The sequence below is a fragment of the Propithecus coquereli genome, unplaced genomic scaffold, assembly GCF_000956105.1.
Source record: "Propithecus coquereli isolate 6110/MARCELLA unplaced genomic scaffold, Pcoq_1.0 Scaffold122, whole genome shotgun sequence".
Lineage (NCBI taxonomy): Eukaryota > Metazoa > Chordata > Mammalia > Primates > Indriidae > Propithecus > Propithecus coquereli.
Window position 1 is genome coordinate 4,426,883 of NW_012136303.1, and position 20,321 is coordinate 4,447,203.

A 20,321-nucleotide genomic window follows, 5' to 3' on the forward strand; every position below is an offset into this window, starting at 1 on the left:
TCATTCTTTTTAATAGCTGCACAGCATTCTACACAGGACACTATTCTTTATTTAACCAGTTCCCATTGGTAGATGCTTGTTTTTTTCTAGTCTTTTGCAATTATAATAGTGATACTCAATGAACACCCTGTATATTTGTCATTTGGCCCATGTGCAAATACAATTCATCTGTGGGGGGTAAATCCCTAGAAGTGGAATTGCTGGGTGAAAGGATATATGCACTTGTGATTTAAATAGTTATTTGCAGCCTTGACCTGTAGCAGGGGTACTTGCCAGTTTACAGGAGCATCTTTTTCTCTGAACACCCTTCCATCCAGGTGGAGGTTGGTTCAGCACATTTATTGAGTGCCTTCTAGTGCCAGGCCCTGGATGCAAGACAGACACTTTCAGATGGGTGCAGGGGCTCACACCTGTAATCCCAGCTACTTGGGAGGCTGAGGTGGGAGGATCGCTTAAGGACCAGGAGTTTGAGACCAGTCTGGGCAACAAAGCAAGACCTCATCTCTACAAAAAAAAAAAAAAAATTAGCTGGCGTGTGCCTGTAGTCTTATCTACTTAAGGTGGCTGAGGCAAGAGGATTGCTGGAGCCAGGAGTTCAAGGCTGCAGTAAGCTATGATGATGCAACTGTACTCCTGCCTGGATGACAAAGCAAGATCTCCATCTCTTTACAAAAAAAATGCCACTTCACTCTAGCCCAGGCAATAGAGTGAGACCCTGTCTCAAAAAAAAAAAAAAAAAAAAAAAAAGCCCTGGTCTCCATCTCCATCAGCTCTCTCTGCCTCTTGCACTTTTCCTCAGTGTTTGATGCTCTTTCTGGAGAGCCAGTCTGGCTTCTCCACTTTGCATTGACTGTTACAGAGAAGACCTGTAGTTTCCATTACTCTTAACCCCTGCCCCTACCCCAGTGCTTAGCACAGAGTAGCCTAAGCGTGAGCAGCCACATGATACCAGAGGATTGGTGGCTGGTCATCAGATATGACCCCACTGATACCACTTCAAAAAAGGACCCACTTCCCAATCATGTAACAGGTGTTCTTTGAACACCTGTCATGTGCTCACTGCTCCAATAGGAGAGAAGTATAAAAAGTGCAAGCCTAGCTCTCAACAACTTAGCTCATGAGACTGAAAGTATCATAGTAAATAGAAAAGACTAACAGGATTAGAGAAGTTCAGAGGAGAAAAGATGCATAACTAGGTTTGCTAGCAAACATTTATTGAGCATTGTGAGGTAGGTCTTATACCCATTTTGTAAACATGATCCTGAGACACAGAGTTTAAGTGATCAGCCCAGGGTTGCACAGCAAATAAATGATAGAATTGGGAACCAGAACCCCTCTATTCCATGGCATCTCAGGGAGAACACTGTGGGTGCCGTGCTGGGGGCCCTGGAGGTTCTAGGTAAAGTGAGTCTGGAGGATGGACAGGACGTGAATAAGAGAAGAGAAGCAGAGTTGTTGTAAGACAAAAGGCAGAGAAGTGGGGCTGTGATATCTCTAAGATATTACAGCTTGTGCCTTCCACTCTATTTTCAAATGTGGAGAAACGCAGGCTTGAGTCACAAAATAATAGCGCAGAATCGTTAACAAGTTTGTCTAGTGCTTCTTTGTGTCCACACATTATCGCCTTGAGCCTCTGACCATGCTAGGAAGTAGATGGGGTCTTCCTTTCACTTTGGAGGAAACTGAGGTCTTCTGACTTTAAATCCCAAGTCCTTTCCACCGTCTGTGCTGCATCCTCATTTCTATAGTGGGAAGAACACAGGCTCTGCAATTAGACACACCTGGGTTTTATGTCCGTAGGATCTTGAGCAAGTGAATTCACTGTTGGGAGCTTCCATTTCTTCATTCGTAAAATACGAAATTTAAACACACATCACATAAGTGCCTGGCACATACAGGACATTCGGTAAAGAGCAGTGATCTTTTTATTGACATCAGAAGGGCACTGGGGACCCAGAGTCTGTTCTGGTTCCTATGGCACAGCTCTTGGAGCCTATTAATTCTCAAGGACAGGGGTTTGCAAGTTGGGGTAATGCCAAGTAAAGAACAGGCCCTTTGGGAGGCCAGGGATATGCTAATGGGTGAAGAACATAAGGGAGCATAATAATGCCAAAGGATTTCCTATAGTGCTTTTTTTCAGTGTATTTTTGGGTCTTTGGTTTATGTATGAAGAAAATGAGATCCCAAAGGCGAAGTGACTTGCCCAAGGTCAGGATCATAGCGCTTTGGAGCTGGAGAAAAGGCCTTAGAGATCATTTGGTCCATCTTCCACCCTTGTCAGATGAGAAAAAAGAGGCCCACAGTGCTTAATTGGCAGGACCATAGCCAAATAGAGCCACCATAGAGCAGGAGTAGACTCAAGTTTCTTTACCCTACAGTCCAGGTCCTTCTCACAGTACCATGCAGAACTTTCAAATTGCCTTTTTTCAATGGAAAACTGAAGCCTCATTGCAAATGCCAATGGTTTACAATAAGAATAATTTTATTTTGGGGAACTTTTATCAAATAGAATCTTGTGTCTCATCTCTTCTTTCCCTCTAAATTCTTTTTTTTTTTTTTTTTTTGGAGATAGTCTCTCTCTGTCACCCCAGCTAGAGCACAGTGGCATCATCATAGCTCACTACAACCTCAAATTCCTGGGTTCAAGTGATCCTCCTGCCTCAGCCTCCTGGGTAGCTGGGACTACAGGCATGCGCCACCATGCCCGGCTATTTTTTCTAGTTTTCATGGAGACGGGGTCTCGCTCTTGCTCAGGCTTGTCTCAAACTCCTGAGCTGAAGCAATCCTCCTGCCTCAGTCTCTCAGAGTGCTAGGATTATAGGTGTTAGCCACCATGCCCAGTTCTCTCTCTTCAAATTCTTAGTAAGGATAATATACTAGAAGAAAAACAAGGCTTTAGTGTAGGACGTTGGTAGAAAGCAGATAAACATTGTATAGAATCTCTGAAATCTAGGGAGGTCCCCAGAACCAGGAAATAATTTGGAACCTAGCCCTCTCGCCTGCCCCAGCTAGCCTCATCCCCAATCCTGCCCTGCTCACAACAAGTCTTCAGAAGGCCCAGCCTTCCCTTGGCAGCTGCATCTGGTGAACACCAACGGAAATCCCTGGTATTTTTCTTTGCATGCAACCAACCATGGAGATGTAGGTCAGGCATTGCTGGCCTGGCAGTTATAACAGCTTTAGCTTCACCCCCTGCACCTGCATCTGAGTTCACTAAACCCCACAGGGATGGGAAAAGGATGGTCCCTTCTAAGCAAGGATCGAATCTCCAAGGGCCCATATGGGCAGAGCTGGCTGGGACTGGAGAGAGTTTTGGAGGAGACCATCTGGAATGTGAGTTCTGGGAGGGTGGCTCTGTCTGTTCCCTCCTTAATGTCTGATATCTGACTGGATTGATGGTGCTTGGCTTAAAGTCATCACTGACAGAGGAGACTGGGGAGGTCCTGTCCTCCCCCTGGGCTCAGCTGGGTCCCCAGACCTATACCCGAACCCCCATGCCTGTCTGGTGTTTACAGGATTAAAGCTGCCACCCTTTGGGACCTAGCCTGTTTTCATTTCTGCTCTCAGCTGTCTGGTCTCCATGGACCTCACCTACAGGTTTGTACGTGCCCTCCCCCACGATGCAGCCCCACGAGGATCCTCCAGCCTGGCACACTCCTCTTTGGCCTTTGTTCTCTTCAACAGAACTACCGGCTCTGCCTGGCCCAGGGGAGGGCTTTCCTGGCCCCTCAGACAGGTTCTGTCAGTCTAGCCTAGCTACATCTTTCCTGAGATTCAGTCTCTTTGCCCTCAGCCTGGGGGGTGGGGCTGTGGGGCTGCTCTGGACCACACAGTTGGCAGGCTGACTCTGGCCTGAGCTTTCTCCTGCCCTGGGCCTCACGTATGTCCTCTGTGAAAGTGTTGGACCAAGATCAGTACATGTACTGTTGATCTTCAAGATAACTTATAGGTGATATGCAAATAGACATTTTTAATTTTAATAATCAATGTATTTTATATTGATTTCCATCTGTGGCACATGATACTGGTTTTCTGTTTATAGTAGTAATAATAAGTTGCTTTTCATTTCATTTATTCATTTAGCAAACACTGAGCATCTACTATATGCTGGCCACCATTCTAACTACTGAGAATACCTGCCTTTGTGAAGTTTACATTCTAACAGGACAACAGGACAGAGAGTGATTGGACGGGGGGTGGGGGGGCTAGGCAGCTTTTGGTGTGTCTTTGTCTTTTTAATAACGGGTGATTAGGAAAGGCCTCTGAGGATGAGGCATGTAAGCAGAGATCTGCATGATCTGGAGTAGTAAACCATGTAACAGCCTGTGAAAGAAACATTCCAGACCGAGGGAACAAGTGCAGAGTCTCCAAGGTGAGAAGAGTATGCTTGGCATGTTTGAGGAGAAGAGCATAAGAGGGGACAGCCACGGTGGCTCAGTCCTGTAATCCCAGTACTTTGGGAAGCCAAGGCTGGAGGATTGCTTAAGCACAGGAGTTCAAGACCAGCCTGGGCAACATAGTGAGACCCTATCTCTTTGAAAAAAAAAAAGAGGAAGAGAGATGCAGAAAGGTTTTGGGAGAAAATTAAGAATCTTCAATACATTTACATTTTTAAAAAGTGACTTGGTTGATATAAAAATGTTAAGTAAATAATAAGAGGTAATGCATGCTTCAGCCAAAACAGTGATGGCTGAAACTGTGGATAGAGTGGACCAGATGTGCTTGCACTTCCTTCCAGCTCTAAAATTCTGCTTTAGTAATTTCAGACCAAATAGTCTCCTACTTGTGGAGAATGGGAACTTAAGGCTCAGCCTAGAATGTAATGGATGCAGAAGGAATGACAGGAGAGGAATCCCTTGGACCAGGCATACCTCCTCTTCATTTGGAAGGACTGGGAAGCTCTTGCACACATCTGGCCTCCAGACATTGCCTTTTTTAGTCAGTAAGTCAGTCAGTCTCTAAGTACCTTCTGCCTAGTCCCTCCTAACATAAGACAAGCTAGTTAGTCCTAGCTCCACCTGAGCCTGTCTACTCCATGGTCCCTCACATGCCTGGTGGTTGGGTGACGTGTATGCTGAAAGTGGGACAGCCTCAGCCTGGGAAGACCCCTGCCCTTGCTTTGCCTCACTGTTTCTGTCCAGCCCCTGCCTTCCTCCTTACTGCCATCCACATTTGCCTCTATGAACGCAGCAGAAATTGCTTTGTCTCTTTCTTCATCTGGGTCCCCATAGTTATCAAGTGGAAAAAAATCTTCAAGGGCCTCTTCCCCTGCCTTTTGTAGATGGGGAACAGAGGGCCAGAGAGGCAAGCAGCTCCCACAGTCCACATCTAGTCCATCAGCAAATCCTTTCAGCTCTACTTTTCAAAAATAAATTTTGAGTCTGACTGCTTCTCACCAGCTATCCCCATTGTGGCTAAGCCACCATCATACTTTCCTAAATGGCCACATCAGCTTCTCACCAGAGCTCTTTGCTTCCACTCTTGCCCCTGGAGGTCTCTACCCAGCAGCCTAGAGGGACCCTGTTAAAACTAAAGTCAGGCCACGTCCTTCCCCTGCTCAGAAGCCTGCGATGCTCCTCTTCAGGGCAAGCCCAAGTCATTAAATGGCCTACAAGGCCCTGCACAATCTGGCCCTTGGCTACCTCCAGATCTCATCACTACCAGTCTCCTTTCATTCACTGGGCCTCAGCCACACTGGCATCTTTCCTGCTCCTGGAGCACCTCAAGCATGTTCCTGTCTCAGGGCCTTAGCACTTGTTCCCACTGCCTTTTCTCGGATCCTTGCAATGCCTGTTTCCTTACTTCATTCAGGTCTCTGATCAAATGTCACTTCTTCAAGAAGTTTTCCCTGACCACAGATTCGAATCCTGCCTTCTTCCATGTTTCTCTATCCTCTTTCTCATACTTACTCTTCTTTTTAACACTTTATCATCATCTGACATATTTGTTTATTGCTTGTCGCTTCCCATTAGATTATAAATTCATATAGGTAGGAATTTTCATCTGATTTAGTCACTCCTTTATCCTCAGCACTTAGCACAGTGCCTGACACTTGGTGCGCACTTAATACAGATTTGTTGAATGAATGAGTGTCCAGAGCTAAGCAGGGCAGCTGGTCTGGGCCTTCTTGCAACTCCTTAGGTCAGCCTGTCTCACAAATAGGTCATGTTCTGTCTTAGAAAACTCATCTAACAGCTCCATCAAAGCTACTTGGCATTGCTTTTGTTCCCAGATAATGCCCAGATAGAGGGACAAATTCTTTGCAAGTACTGGCCTTGCAGCGTGGGGCTGGGGGAGAGTAAGTCAATCACAGAGCATCATCAGCACATCTTTCCCTTTCCCACCCCTTGAGGTACCCAGGGAACCCAGGGGGCATACCACTTCCCTGTCTTCAAAGTCATCTCTGACTTCTAGGGCCTAAGAGTAGCAGATTCTCAATGTTGGGTGGGCGAAAGGGTGAAGGAAGGACTTAGTGAAGTCTCTTCATCCATCCTTTTGCATTGGCAAATTTAATATACTATGGAGTCAAACATCCTTACTGGTGACCTCAGGCAAAGTCTCATCACCTTTCTGAGTCTTAGTTTCCTCATTGGTAAAATGGGGACAGCACCTATTTGCAAACTTTTGAGAATTCAAGCAGCAAATAATAGCTGGGGTTTTTTTTTGTTGTTTATGGCAACAAATGAGAGAGGCACTGTGAGAAGCACAAATGGAGCCATTTATTTTCAGTTATAAAAAAAATAATAACAGCTAACATTTATTGAACACTTACCATGGACCATTTAATTCTGCCAACCCTGTGCAGTAGGTACAGCTGGATCATTTTATAGCTGGAACGCTGGGCCTGAAGGGGTAACGTGTCTTGCCTCAGGTCCTGCAGCCATGCAGTTAAATGGGGTTGGAAGCCATGCTGTCTAACTCCAGGGGTCAGGAGACCTGAGGCCAGGCTCTGCTTTGTCCTGTGTGAGGCCTTGAGGGTGTTCCTTCACCTCTGAGTTTCAGTTCCTCATCTGTTCAGGGAGGGTGTTGAACTACACATCTCTGTGAACCGCAGATAATGATGCTCTGTGATTCCTGGGTGGTCCACATGCCATACCAGATGGGACAGTGAGTTGCTTCTGGGCCTAGTGGTGGTGGTGGTGCTATTCTGCATTTTGTCAGTGCTCTGGGTGTTGACTGTGAACAGCACATCTCTGGGTGGCCCGGCCCTCGGCATCAGAGTTCTCCAGCCCTCCTGGTACCATCTCAGGCATCTTGCTATTCTGCACCTTAAGATGGTGGACTGGGGCAGAGATGAAAAGGAAGGAAAACTAGAAGGAACCGGAATGTAGGCAATGCAACCCCTCCCCCCAGCCTTCAGCCCTGAGTTTTTGGTTGCATGGGATGTGAGCATTCATCTATATAGGGGGCAGGGAAGGGAAGGGTGTTACAGGGACTTGCTCCCTTCCCCAAATCCTCCAGAGCTGTTGCCTTCTGCTGTGGAATTCCAAACATTTCCGATCAGATAAAGGTAGCTGAAAATACCCGGGACTTGTCTGGACTAGTTGGAGGCAGTGCTAGGGTGAAGAGGTCCAGGCCACAGGGGCTAGAGCCTGGGAAGGTCTGTTCCCTCCAAGGAGCTTGCACTGGGTCATGTGTGCCCATTTCCCTCTCTCCCTGCAGTCCTGCAGGTTTGCGAGCAAGGCTCAGCAGGCTTTGTGGTGGAGGAGGACCAAACCCTGCTGTGGCAACAAATCCTTCTACTTAGAAATGTTGCCTCTTGCATTACACACTAATTACTGGATCTTTTCTTTCTTTTCTTTTTTTTTTTCCTATTTGCATAACATCCTCCAGGTTCATGGATCTTTTCAGTACCCCCGAGAGAGATAACCTAGGTAGTCACTCGTTTGTCCAGGTGTGAGTTACTTTCATCCTCCTCACACTGCAGCACTGTCAGAGCCCTTTGAGATGATCCCTTCACTTAACAGATGGAGAAAGTCCTAGACTTTCCCAGAGTCCCAGACAGGAGAACGGACTCACCCCAGGCAAACCAGTGATGGAGCTGGGAAATGAAACCCACATCCACTGTCAGCCCAGGGCTCTGTTCTCCACAGTGTCCAGTACTGATCAGCTCCAGGCAAGGGGGTGGGCATAGCTTTGGCTGGAGAGAAGGAAGGAGCTGCTACTTTGGACCATGGAGCACTTGGGGCAAAGACCCCATAAGGAAGTAGAATTTTAGGGAGAGGTTGGCCCTAGTGTTTATAGGTTGCTACCCCAGTCCCTCCTGCCTGTTACCTCAGCACAGTGCAGATTTCTTTTCTAGAGCCTTCCCATAAACTTCCTGTCCACCTTCCTGAGCCTGGGAGAACTTGGTGTCTAGAGAATGCTAGGCACTCTGCCCAATCACTTGGTATCTTGGGGCCTCATCCTAGTTTTGCCATGCATTGAGGAAGAGGCTGAAGAAAGAGGGAACTAGCTGTTCTTCTCGTCCCTCCTCACTGTCTACCAGTCAGCCATACTCTTCAGCACCTTCTCTGGGCCCAGCACTGGGCTAGGCCTAGGCGATAGAGCCCATGGTCAAATGGGGAAGGAAATGAGCAGCTGACGTCCTTGAAGAAGTCACCTGTGGATTAAAACCTAAGAGATAAGTAGGAGAGAGTTTGGCAGAAGGACCAGCATGAGCAAAGATCCCGAGGCTGAACAGAACATGGTATGTGAGGAATAAAGCAGCCTGGCCCTGGACCAAACTGCGGAAATGCTGCAGGGCCTTGTAGGCCATGGACAAGACTCAAGCTGAGCCTTGGTCTAATAGTACTGTGGTCCCCAACCCCTGGGCTGTGGACTGGTACCAGGCCACAGAGCTCTGTGCCCCACCCCCACACCCCACCTCCGTCCATGGAAAAATTACCTTCTGTGAAAGCAGTCCCTGGTGCCAAAAAGGTTGGGGACCACTGTAATAGTAAGAACAGTAATAGTAGCTGACATTTACTCAAAGTTAACTGTGTGCCGTGCACAGTTCTAGGAGCTTTACATATGTTTCCATCTGAATCTTCATAATATTCTTTTGAAATAAGGACATTTTTTATCCCCATTTTACAGATGAGGTCCAAAGCTAAACATCTTAGTCTGGTAGCAAGACTTACTGGTTACCTGCCTGCTCTGTGCTATAGCAGCCCAGCTCTGTAAAAGAAATAGAATCGGCCTCATCCAGATTGCACCTCCATTTTACAGCTGATGAAGCTGACATTGGAGAATAGCAGGAAAGCAGCAGAGGAGAGAGACCAGAGCTAAGGCCAGCCAACATGGGAGAGACAGAGGGAGAGAGGCTTCAGCTCCCTAACAGGGAAGAATTTTCCGGTGGCGCTATCCAAAGATGAAATGCTCCACCTGGAAAGGAGGGAGCTCCCCCTTCACAAGTGTATAAGCAGAGAGCGCTGTAGAGATGACTATGAACTTCCATGGGTGTCAAACAGACCCGCTGTGTGACCTTGGCACTCCACCTTTCTGAACCTCATCTGTGAAATGCGGGGATTAGGGGTGAACTTGAGTATCACGTGGAAAGTTGTATGGGTATGTTGTAAGATCACTCTGGAGTCTCTGACTGTCCCAAGGGTGAACCTTGGTCCTTCTCACCTTGGACACTGGGAGGAGGGTAGAGGTCTGTGGCCATTTAGTTGTGAAATAATAGGGAGTCACCAGGGATGAATTGAGAGGGTTGAGATGAGGGGAGGCCTCAGAATCCCAGGGGATGAATGCATATGAGCACATAGCCCAGGAACAGTTAGATGCTTGGGCTCTGGAGCCAGACTGCCTGGATTCAAATCCTGACTCCTGCTTATGAACTGTGTGACTTGTCCTCTCTGCTTCTCTTCCTCATCTGTAACATGGAGAGTAATAACAGCACTTAGTGGGGTTATCGTGAGAATTCAGTGAATTATTATACACAAAACACATAACACCATGCCTGGCACCTAGTAAATATCAGCTGTTTTATCACCATCACTTCCAGGGAAGGAGGTTGTGAGCCCCCAAACGAGCATCTGCGCCCCCAGTAAATGTTTTTCTGAATTCTCTCTCTCTGCTCCCAAGCCCAGCACCCTGGTTCTGAGCGGGATAGATGGAGAGCCCATACTGGAGCTGCTGGGCCTGATAGCTTTCTCGATTCCCCAGCGGAGGTGTTATCTGCTCCCGGCACAACCACTTCCTTTTCTGAGAAATGAGCACATCTGTCAGGCATAGCTTCTTAGAACTAATGCTGGGGGAGGAGGCGGAGGAAGAGAGGCTGGCAGCTGACAGGGGCAGAGTTGGAGGAAGATTATCATGGGGTTTGCTGTGCGGATGCCTCCAAATATTCCCTAAAGCCCAGGTGGCTTGGGCCCCCCATGATACCCCCTGATCTCACCACTACTGCCTTGTGAGGTCAAGGCAGAAGAAACTGAGGCTCAGAAGTCAAAAAGCTTGCTGTGATCCCCACAGCTGTGCTAGTTGGACTGAGGTATTGACCCCACCACAGTCTGGCCACCCCTCTCTTTGCCCCTGCCCCGCTGAGCTGCCTCTCCAAGTTGCCCACATCCAGGCCTATATTTCCCTGGGCTAGAGGGAAAAAGCTGTGTTCCTCTCATGTCTCTGAGACCAACAGCTCCCCCAGGAAAGCCAAGGGAAGTGGATTCCAACCACAAACCTCACTTCTTCCGAGTCACCACCTGCCACTCCCTGCCAAGAGAATGATAAGGCTTCTTCCTTTGCCCCACCCCCCTTGCCATCTCCCAGGGAGTTCCTAACAAGGCCTTGTTTGTCTATTCAGCAGGCATTTATCAGCCTCTCTCTCAGGGAAACTGAGGCCAGGAGCAGAAAGTGACTCTGCAAATGACTCACAGCTTGCCCGTGCAGGGCTGTGACAAGGCCAGGGCAAGATACAATCATGATGTCCCTGGCACTTTCCCTGGCTGCTAGGAGCCCCTTCCTCTTCTCCACCCACCTCTTTCCTGAAATAACCAAGCAGGAAGGAAGCAGTGGGCCTGGGCCCTCCAGAGTCACCCAAGAGGAAGGAAGGGCCGTCTGGCACAGATGCTTGTTCCTCACTAAAGCCAGGACGGAATGGTTTCACTTTCCCTCCAGGTTTTCGTCACATCCTTTTCCTGTGGCACCGGTTCCCCTCAGCTGGCTGGAGCCAGAGCTTATTCATTCAGCTGGTGGCCTCAGGCCACTTTACCCTCCTAGAGGGACCCAGGGCCATTGCCCTGGCCCAGAATATGGGGTTTGCTGCCGAACATACTGACAAGCTTAAAACCAGCTTGTCACTTACCTGCTTTAGCCATATCTCTTAGTATCTCTGAGTCTCAGTTTACCTGGGCTTAGAATGACAGACATGTACACACCTCACCCACGATGGCGGCTTTAGAAGTATTGTCCTTTTGAAACTGAGCAGAATACTGCATTGAGGTTAGGAGTAAAGGCACTGGAACCAGATTGTTAGTGTAGGCATCCCAGCTAGGTCACCAGCTCACTACATGACCTTGAGCAAGTTACAACCCATCTGTGGGCTGCAGGTCCATTGGCTGTGTGATGGGTTAACAGTAGTACCTGCTGACAGAGCGTAGAGACAACTAATGAACTAATCTAATCTACAAAAAGAGTGCCTTGCAGGGTAAGTGCTCAGGAAATAGCAGCTGCTGCCACTGAGGACTTCAGGTTTTCTTTGTGTAGAGATAGCAGGGACTAAGATGGCAAGATTGGACGTGAGAATGAGTGAGAGGCCAGAACTCAGATCCCAGTCTTACCACTTCCTAAATAGGGATCTTGAGTAAATTCTGGAGCCTCTATTTTCACATCTGTAAAATGGGGCTATTGATAAATGTTACAAGGATTAAATGAAAGCCTTCATTTGTTCATCTAAAATAGATTCTTTTAGAATGGCATCTGCTGTTTTCTAGGTATAGCATCAGGTTCTAGAGATGCAGGTGACAAAACCACACACAGTGTAGTAGGGAAGATAGGGCAAAAAATGATCTCTCAAGTGAGTACAATAGTACGTGTAATTCAGGAATATGGCCTAGTCAGGATAAAGTGCTCTAGCTCGGTGCCTGGCATAGGTGAAACATTCAAATGTTTGATATAAGTCAGCTATCATAATAACAGATATTAATTTTATTATTAACAACTAAGGACACTATGGACCAGAAAAGAAAGTAACCAGCTCAAAGTTACACTGCTGGAAAGAAGTGGGAATGTAGGCAGTGACAGAGGAGAGGGATAGGGATTTGAAAGACTGATCCGATTCAAATAGGGGCTATACTTTAGTGCCTCGCAGTGTGGGTGGTCCGCTGGCACTTGGGCCCCTTCCCCTGGGGCATCATGCAACCTGTTCACCTGACTTGTGCAGAGCTGCAGGTGGCTGCAGGGTGACCTGCATCATTTAGTTGGCTGCCTGTGGACAGAGATCTAGCTAACGTCAGTCTGTGTCCGTCTCGGTGGGCCCTGGGTTTCAGTCCTGGGTCATACTTGGTCCCTGCCTGCACTGAGCCCCCAGACTCTTGGGGAAGACTGGCACACAGACAGAAGGCATCAACCCAGGGATACCCCTTCCTCTTCTTCCTGCCTCAGGGCCTCAGTTGCCTCTGTTGGAACATGCTCTTTCTTAGCCAAGATTTTTAAATCTCCCATGGCTGCTGCCACTTTATCATTCCAGTCTCAGCTCGAACCTCACTTTCTCAGAAAGAGCTTCTTGACTGACCTCTCCACCTACACCCAATCCCCTGCATATTCTGTTACCTCCCCTGACTTATTTTCTTCAAAGCCCTATCATCTCTGAAATTGTCTTGTTATCCTCTCTGTGCTTATCGCCACCCCCCACAAGGAGTCTTTTTAGACTTTTTTTATCCTAATTGCCCTCCTGTGAAATTTGAATACCACAGCTATACTATGCATCTCTTTATGTACTGTGGCCTGTGGAGAGCCACAAACCACTGTAATATCTAAGAATTTTTCACTTTGCCGCATTGGAGGTCATCTCACTGCCATTGAAAATGGACTAGAACATGGCCGGCCGCGGTGGCTCACGCCTGTAATCCTAGCTCTCTGGGAGGCCGAGGCGGGCGGATTGTTTGAGCTCAGGAGTTCGAAACCAGCCTGAGCAAGAGCGAGACCCCGTCTCTACTAAAAATAGAAAGAAATTAATTGGACAACTAAAAATATATAGAAAAAATTAGTCGGGCATAGTGGCACATGCCTATAGTCCCAGTTACTTGGGAGGCTGAGGCAGGAGGATCCCTTGAGCCCAGGAGTTTGAGGTTGCTGTGAGCGAGGATGACGCCATGGCACTCTAGCCTGGGCAATAGAGTGAGACTCTGTCTCAAAAAAAAAAAAAAGAAAATGGGCTAGAACATAAGCTCCATGAAAGCCTTGTTCACTGCTGAGTCTCCAGTGTCAGGCTTGGAGCACAGTAGGTGCTCAGTAAGTACTTATGGTATGAACAAAAGTCCAGGGACGCTGGGAGCACAAAGGAGATATCCATCCCAGAGTGGGGGAGGAATGAGCAAGAAAGAAGGGACTCCAGAGTGGAGTCTTACAGCCTGAGTAGAGGTTGGCTAACTAAGGGAGGTGTGGGGAGGGTGACCAATTAGAGGACACAGTGTTGGCAAAGGCATAAGCGCCTGAAGCACTCTGGAGTATGCAGTGTGGGGCCATCCCATGTGTATGGCCAGGGCTGTTGGAGGCTCTGAAATGTTGGAGGAAGGACTTTGAAGGTGGTCCTAGGCTGGGCTTCTCCTGAAGACCAAGCTAAGAGACCTGGGTTCCTAGTCAGGGCTCTACCACAAACTGGTGGTGGGAAACTGTAGAATGGGCAGGTGGGTTTGGCCGTGCTGATTTGTGGGGTATGCCTGGCTAGGAGTCCATGACTCTCCCATCATTAGCCATTGCCTGTCCCCAGTGGCCCCAAAAACCCCAATACGGAAGTCAGCTACAAAGAGAAACTTCCCCTTCTTTGCTCTGACCTAAGCTGAGGATCCAGACAGGCCCTTGGGCCCGGGTCTCCTGGACACCTCTGTGACATCAGAGACTTCACTGCAACCCACTCTTACACCTCATCCCTTGCCCACCATGCCACGCCTGGCTAATACCAGTGGGAGCCACCCAAGGAGCAGTGGGGGCTTATCTCTGCTTTTCCAGACCAGAGCTGCTCTGCAATCCTGTTTATTTATCCAGAGCAGCCGCCTGCTGAGAAAATGGCTGTGTTTGTTTCCAAGTGTGTTGTGTGAACTGTGGGCTAAATATACCCACACCACCGCCTCTCCAGCACCCGCCCTGGAACAACACGCCCCATTTTGCTCATGGTCTCTCTGCAAAAGCAATCCCCAAAATCCACGCCCCTTGGAAATCCTACTCCCCACTCCCCAGGAAAAGGAGCCGCAGTAGAGATGAAGGTTGTCCTGACCAGGAACACATGAGTGGGGACTGGGGTGGGTCAGTGCCTTGTTCTCTGTGGCACTGAAATGAGAATGTTCCCTCCACCCTAGTATGACTGTTTCTGGACAGTGAATGCTTTGTGCCCTTGCAGGGACAGGGCCTGTTTACTTCAACCCAGTCTCAGAGCTGAAAATTTCCTGTGGCTGCCAGCCCTCTACTTCAGGAAAATTCCCATCAAGGGAGCCAGGCCTTTCCCACTTTGGCTGCAACCCCAGTGTCCTTGGTTCTTGTGGGACATTTGGCCCTTTGGGATAACCAGGGCCTTCTCCCATGCTCCTCACAGCCCAGAACTCTCCTCCATCACTGATAAGCCTTTTTTTTTTTTTTTTTGAGACAGAGTCTCACACTGTGTTGCCCAGGCTAGAGTGCCGTGGCGTCATCCTAGCTCATAGCAACCTCAAACTCCTGGGCTCAAGCAATCTTTCTGCCTCAGCCTCCCGAGTAGCTGGGACTACAGGCATGCGCCACCATGCCCGGCTAATTTTTTCTATATATATTTTTAGTTGTCCGATTAATTTCTTTCTATTTTTGGTAGAGATGGGGTCTCGCTCTTGCTCAGGCTGGTCTCGAACTCCTGAGCTCAAACAATCCGCCCGCCTCGGCCTCCCAAAGTGCTGGGATTACAGGCGTGAACCACCACGCCCGGCCTGATAAGCCTTTTTTGTGACTCCACCTGGACCTACTTAACTCGGGAGCAGAAAAAATTAAGCCTCCCACAAGAGTTTTCTTGTCTTCCAGGACCTGCAGAAGCTGTGCGGGATGAGGGGGAGACAGAGAGGCATTTCCACGCCAGCCACTGCCCTCCTCTCCCCAGATCCTGGATCCTGGGCTCCACCTCCACCCTGCTCCCACATTCCTTTTCCTCAGCATCCTTTCAGCACTATTGGCAGGACAGGTCCCTCCGCCTCGCCACCACCACCCCCACCACCCCCTTAAGGGAAGTGTCATGCTATAGCAGCACTCACTCTGAAGCCAGGCAGTCCCGAAGTCTGATCCTGGCTCTGCCATCTGATCCTGGCTCTGCCATCTGATAGCTGAAAGTTCCCTACTTTAAACCTCAGTCATCTTATCTGTGAAATGTGGCGCCTCTGGGGATTCTGATGAAGGCAAAATGGGATAACAATGCCTGGCACTTAGTAAACATGCAGCACAATTGTTCTATTCATGTTTGTATTGAGCACCAACTATGCACCAGACACTGGGTATATAGAAACAAGACAGCACCTCTACAGGAGATAAATCATAACAAAAACAAAGCATAGAATCTGGTTACGAAAAGTGCGGAGAAGAAAAGCCAGGTGGAGTGGTGCGTGCACCTGTAGTCCCAGCTACTCAGGAGGCCGAGGTGGGAGGATCACGTGAGCCCAGGAGTTCGGGGCTGTAGTGCGCTATGCCCATCAGGTGTCCACACTAAGTTCAGCATCAATATGGTGACCTCCCAGGAACGGGGAACCATCAGGTTGCCTAAGGAGGGGTGAACTGGCCTGGGTCAAAAACACAGCAGGTCAGAACTCCCATGCTGCTCAGTAGGGGGATCGCTCTCTGCGTAGCCGCTGCACTCCAGCCTGGGCACCATAGTGACATCCCATCTCTTAAAAAAAAAAAAAGCACTGCAAAGAAAAATAAAGCAAGGTGAAGGGACAGGTAGAAAGAGATGGAGTTGGTACCATTTCACAAAGTACCCACCCTATCTCCCTGCTGGTCAGGGAAGGCCTCTCTGAGGAGGTGACATTTGAATGGAGTCACGAGTGAAATGAGGGAGGGGGTCAGGTGCAGCAAAATCCTGAGGCAGGAGAAGCTGGAGGAACAGCAGGAGGCCAGTGTGATTGGAGTGAAGTATGCGGGGCATGGGGGTGGGGACATCCCTCAGAAAGGGTTGAGGGCCAGATCCCACTAGAGCTTGCTGGCCAGGTAAGGAATGGGGACTTTATTCCAGCCTTGGGAAGGTTGAGAGCTTGGAGTGTGGTCTGAGTGGAGGGCTTTCCCAGTGTCCTTTTTCCCAACTAGATGGTAAGAGTCTGGTAAGGCCTCTGGCTCATGGCTCACTGCTGCCTCAGTAACGGCTTAATAAATGTTGCGGATTCTTTCAGTCAAGTCAGCAGCTCAGTGGCACTCTGCTAGGTACCAGGGATACAAAAATAAATGCCACTTGCTTGCTAAGTGCAGGAGAAAGCTGCTGGAGGACTTTGAGCACAGGCATGCTGTAACTTGATCTGTGTTTTTAGAAATCTTCTCTGCATGGAGCATGGACTGAGAGTGGTCATCAAGACTAGAAGTGGGGCCAGGCAGGTGTCACAAGTGACAGACTGGGCAGGACCTGTGATAACTGGAGATGGCAGGCCCTGTCTGGGGGAACAGCCGCTTGGCCATTTGGGATCGGGTAGAAATGTAGGCTCGGTGTGTGGCAGGCTTGGCAGAGAGGCAAGAGCGTGGGCTCTGGAGCCAGCCAGTGGCCCACTCACTCCCCAAACACACACTGAGCACTTACTTCTAAGGGCTGGACACCGGGTTTAAATTCTGGTTACACCACTGACAAAGCTGGGTGACCTTGATCAAGTCCCTCAGCCCTCAGAGGCCCAGCTTCCTGGTCTGTAAATGGGGAGACACAGCCCATGTTGCAGCATTGTTGGGAGGATTAAAGGACAAACTGGGTGCAGAGCTTACTCATGAAAGGATACTGTCAGCGTCCCTCTCCCTGCCCCACAGGCTGGCTGCACCCTAAGCTGCGTAATTTAGCCCACAGCTCCTCCTTCCCCATATAATGTGCTTCCCTCCTGACCTAGCTTCAAGGTGGAGGGCTGTTACTCACCTCCTCCTGGGCCAAGTCACACTTGCTGGGGTGGGGGACAGGGACAGGACTTCATAGACCCCACGATGGGCACCTGCCAGTCCTACATCGTTGTTACCCTCTCTGCTCTGCTCTTTCCATCTACCAGCCTGCCCTGGCTACAGGCTCCTTCCAGAGGGAAAAGGAGCCTCTGTCTGGCTGAAAGTCCTAAGACCCATTCAACCCTTGAATCTGCCCCTAATCTCTCTGAGGATTTATCCCCATCCCTCCTTCTCCTTCTTCCCCTGGCGCAGCAGTGAAGAGCACTACCCAAGCTACTGGTGGCTTCCAGGCCACACGTGGTTTGGCTCCTGCTCATTCCTACTCTCTCATCCCCCTGCCCCAGCACTCTGCTCTAGCCACCTGGCTGCCTGCCCCTTCTTTCTCTGACCTTGCCCATCTCTTTCCTACCTTGGGGTCTGGAGTGAGTACCACTTCCTAGCTCTCTGACCTCAGACAAGCTCTTTCCCCCTCTGCACCTGTTTTCTCAGCAATCACATGGATTTCTCATCCCCAGCTGGGGGGCAAGAGAGAGGGCAGCCCTTAACCCTTTATCTGGCCCAGAGTGGGCACTGATGGCTACAGTTTTTCAAATCACCCACGCTATTGCAGGCAGTTGGCCACCTGCTTTCTCCCACCCACCCTCATTGCTATCCGGAGGACTCAAAGGGTGCCTTCCCTTCTCTTCTCTCCCCCTGCAGGACACTTTTGTGGAACTCTACGGAAACAATGCAGCAGCTGAGAGCCGGAAGGGCCAGGAACGCTTCAACCGCTGGTTCCTGACGGGCATGACTGTGGCTGGCGTGGTTCTGCTGGGCTCGCTCTTCAGTCGGAAATGACCAGACACTGACCATCCACTCACCCTCCCATCCCCTGCCCTGCCCCACCACATCCCTCCGTCCAGCCACCATTGCCACCAGGAGAACCACTACATGCAGCCTGTGCCCGCCCATCCACCTACCACTGGGTTGGGCCCAGACCTGGTCCCCTGCAATTAGTTTTCTAGAATTTACCACGCTTCTGTGAGAGCCACCTTCCCCCACACCTCAGTTCTCTCAGCCTCGAAATCCCCAAAGTTTCCCCCAAATCTGCCCCATGGAGGCAGGCAGGTATGGGAGGGCTTGTGGCTGAGGGCAGGAGGGCCCTGCCTGATTGGTGGAACCCTTACCCCTTAGCCTCCCCAAAAATGCTTTTCTGCCAGGGAGCTGGAAAGTTTTAGGAACCTCTTCCCGAGAAAGAGAGACTAGATTGCCTTTGTTTCAATGATCATTCCCCACCCCTACCCCTGACCTAGGCTCCTCTTCATTCCATCCCCATCCCCAAGAACCACTTAGAGGACATGCGTGACTAATTAGGGATTCAGGCTGCTTGGAATAAAGAAGCAAGGACCAGGACTCCCTCCCCACCTCTGGTCTGGCCAAAGTCCCCACTCCCAGTCCGAATGTCCTCCAGAGGCCTCTGGCTAGAGGCCAGCCCCACACAGGAGGGAGGGGGCTATAGCTGCAGGAAGCACCCCATGCCAAAGCTAGGGTGGCCCTTGCAGTTTAGTACCACCATAGTCCCTTCCCCTCCCCTGGCTCCCATGACCATGACTGAGGGACCAACTGAGCCCAAGGCAGATGGTGCCCCAGAGCTGTTTATGGCCTCAGCTGCCTCACTTCCTGTAAGGAGATCAGCTGGTGGCATCTTTGTCTTGGGCTGTTGCCCATGGGGTCCAGGGGTTCAGGGGCCTCAGCTCAGAGGTGAAGGGGAGCTATAGGGACAGCCGTAGGAGCCCTTGGGTCTTCCCTACCTCAGGCAGGAAGGGCAAGAAGAAAAGCCTGGTGCACAGGGTTGGGGTGAGGCAGACTGGAGGGGCCATCTAGCCTGGGCAGCCGGGCTGCCAAGGACAGAGTGGCCTGGCCAGGAGCCCTTTAGGCCTCCCTCTCTCCTCTGCTCCACCCTTGCCCTGTCCCGGGGGTCCCGGCCCAGCCCCAGTCACCCTGGGCTCTCTGCTGTACATATTCGAGACTAGTTTTTATTCCTTGTGAAGATGATATACTATTTTTGTTAAGCGTGTCTGTATTTATGTGTGAGGAGCTGCTGGCTTGCTGTGCGTGTGCACGTGGAGAGCTGGTGCCCGGAGATTGGACGGCCTGACGCTCCCTCCCCTGCCCTGGTCCAGGCAAGCCGGCCAGGGGCCCTGGCTCCTGAGGGGCACATGTCCCTCCCCCAACCCCCCCCACACACTTGTTCCAGCTCTTTGAAATAGTCTGTGTGAAGGTGAAATTGAAGTTAAGTAATAAACCGTGTTGACTCAGTGAACAAAGGGCCTGAGCTCTGGTGTGCTCTGGGATGGGGGAAGGAGGGCTGCCGGAGAGCTGGGTACCGGGTCTTGGCTCTGCTGCCCTCAGGGAAGGCCTTGGGCAAGTCCATTCCTCCCTGTGGGCCCGAATTTCTCAACCTGTACATTGACAGGGTCTTTTACTGAGCACCTGCTGTGTGCTGGGCACTGGGACTGTGTGTGAACAGGGCAGACACAGTCTCCACCCTCAGGAGCTGACATTCCAGTGGAGAAATGGTCAAATAGCCACTTTGCAAGTGTTTACTGAGCCCTGCATGGGCACAGCCCTAGGCACTGGGGATTCTGCAAGTAAACGAAGCCCTTGTCTTTAAATACTATCCATTCTAGTGACACAAAAGCACAGCTCTGTCTGCCATAGAGTGGGCCGGGGGAAGGTATGCTACCTTTCCTCAGCCATCATAAGGGTCATGGGTGACACTCCTAGAACAAGACAGATTAACAAGAGAAGGACAAATGTGTTCAATCAAAGTTTTACGTGACACAGGAGCCTTCAGAAATGAAGACCCCAAAACCCAGGGACAACTATCCATTTTTATACTTGGATTCAATGAACACTGGACAGCTGGACAAAAAGGGTCTGATCTAATGGTAACAGGCTGAATGGGGAAACCCAACAAGGCCTTTCTGTTCAGATTCTTGGCCTCTGTGTAGTATTCCTTCCTCACGGGTCTAGGACAGGATCCTTCTGGAATGAGGGTCTTAGGA

General features: G+C 49.9%; 1 protein-coding gene across 3 annotated transcripts in view; it reads left to right on the forward strand.

The window, feature by feature from the left end:
* Positions 1–19,580, forward strand: part of BCL2L1 (BCL2-like 1) — a 48,620-nt gene extending 29,040 nt beyond the window's left edge. For 2 of the 3 annotated variants that reach the window (XM_012637707.1, XM_012637706.1), the window contains exon 3: positions 17,974–18,678. In XM_012637707.1, coding sequence (XP_012493161.1) covers positions 17,974–18,111 — 138 coding nt within the window. In that variant the 3' untranslated portion in view covers positions 18,112–18,678. Of the gene's footprint in view, positions 1–17,973 lie in introns of all 3 variants that reach the window. The other variant, XM_012637705.1, reaches the window with a different exon arrangement.
* The last annotated feature ends 741 nt before the right edge of the window (positions 19,581–20,321 follow it).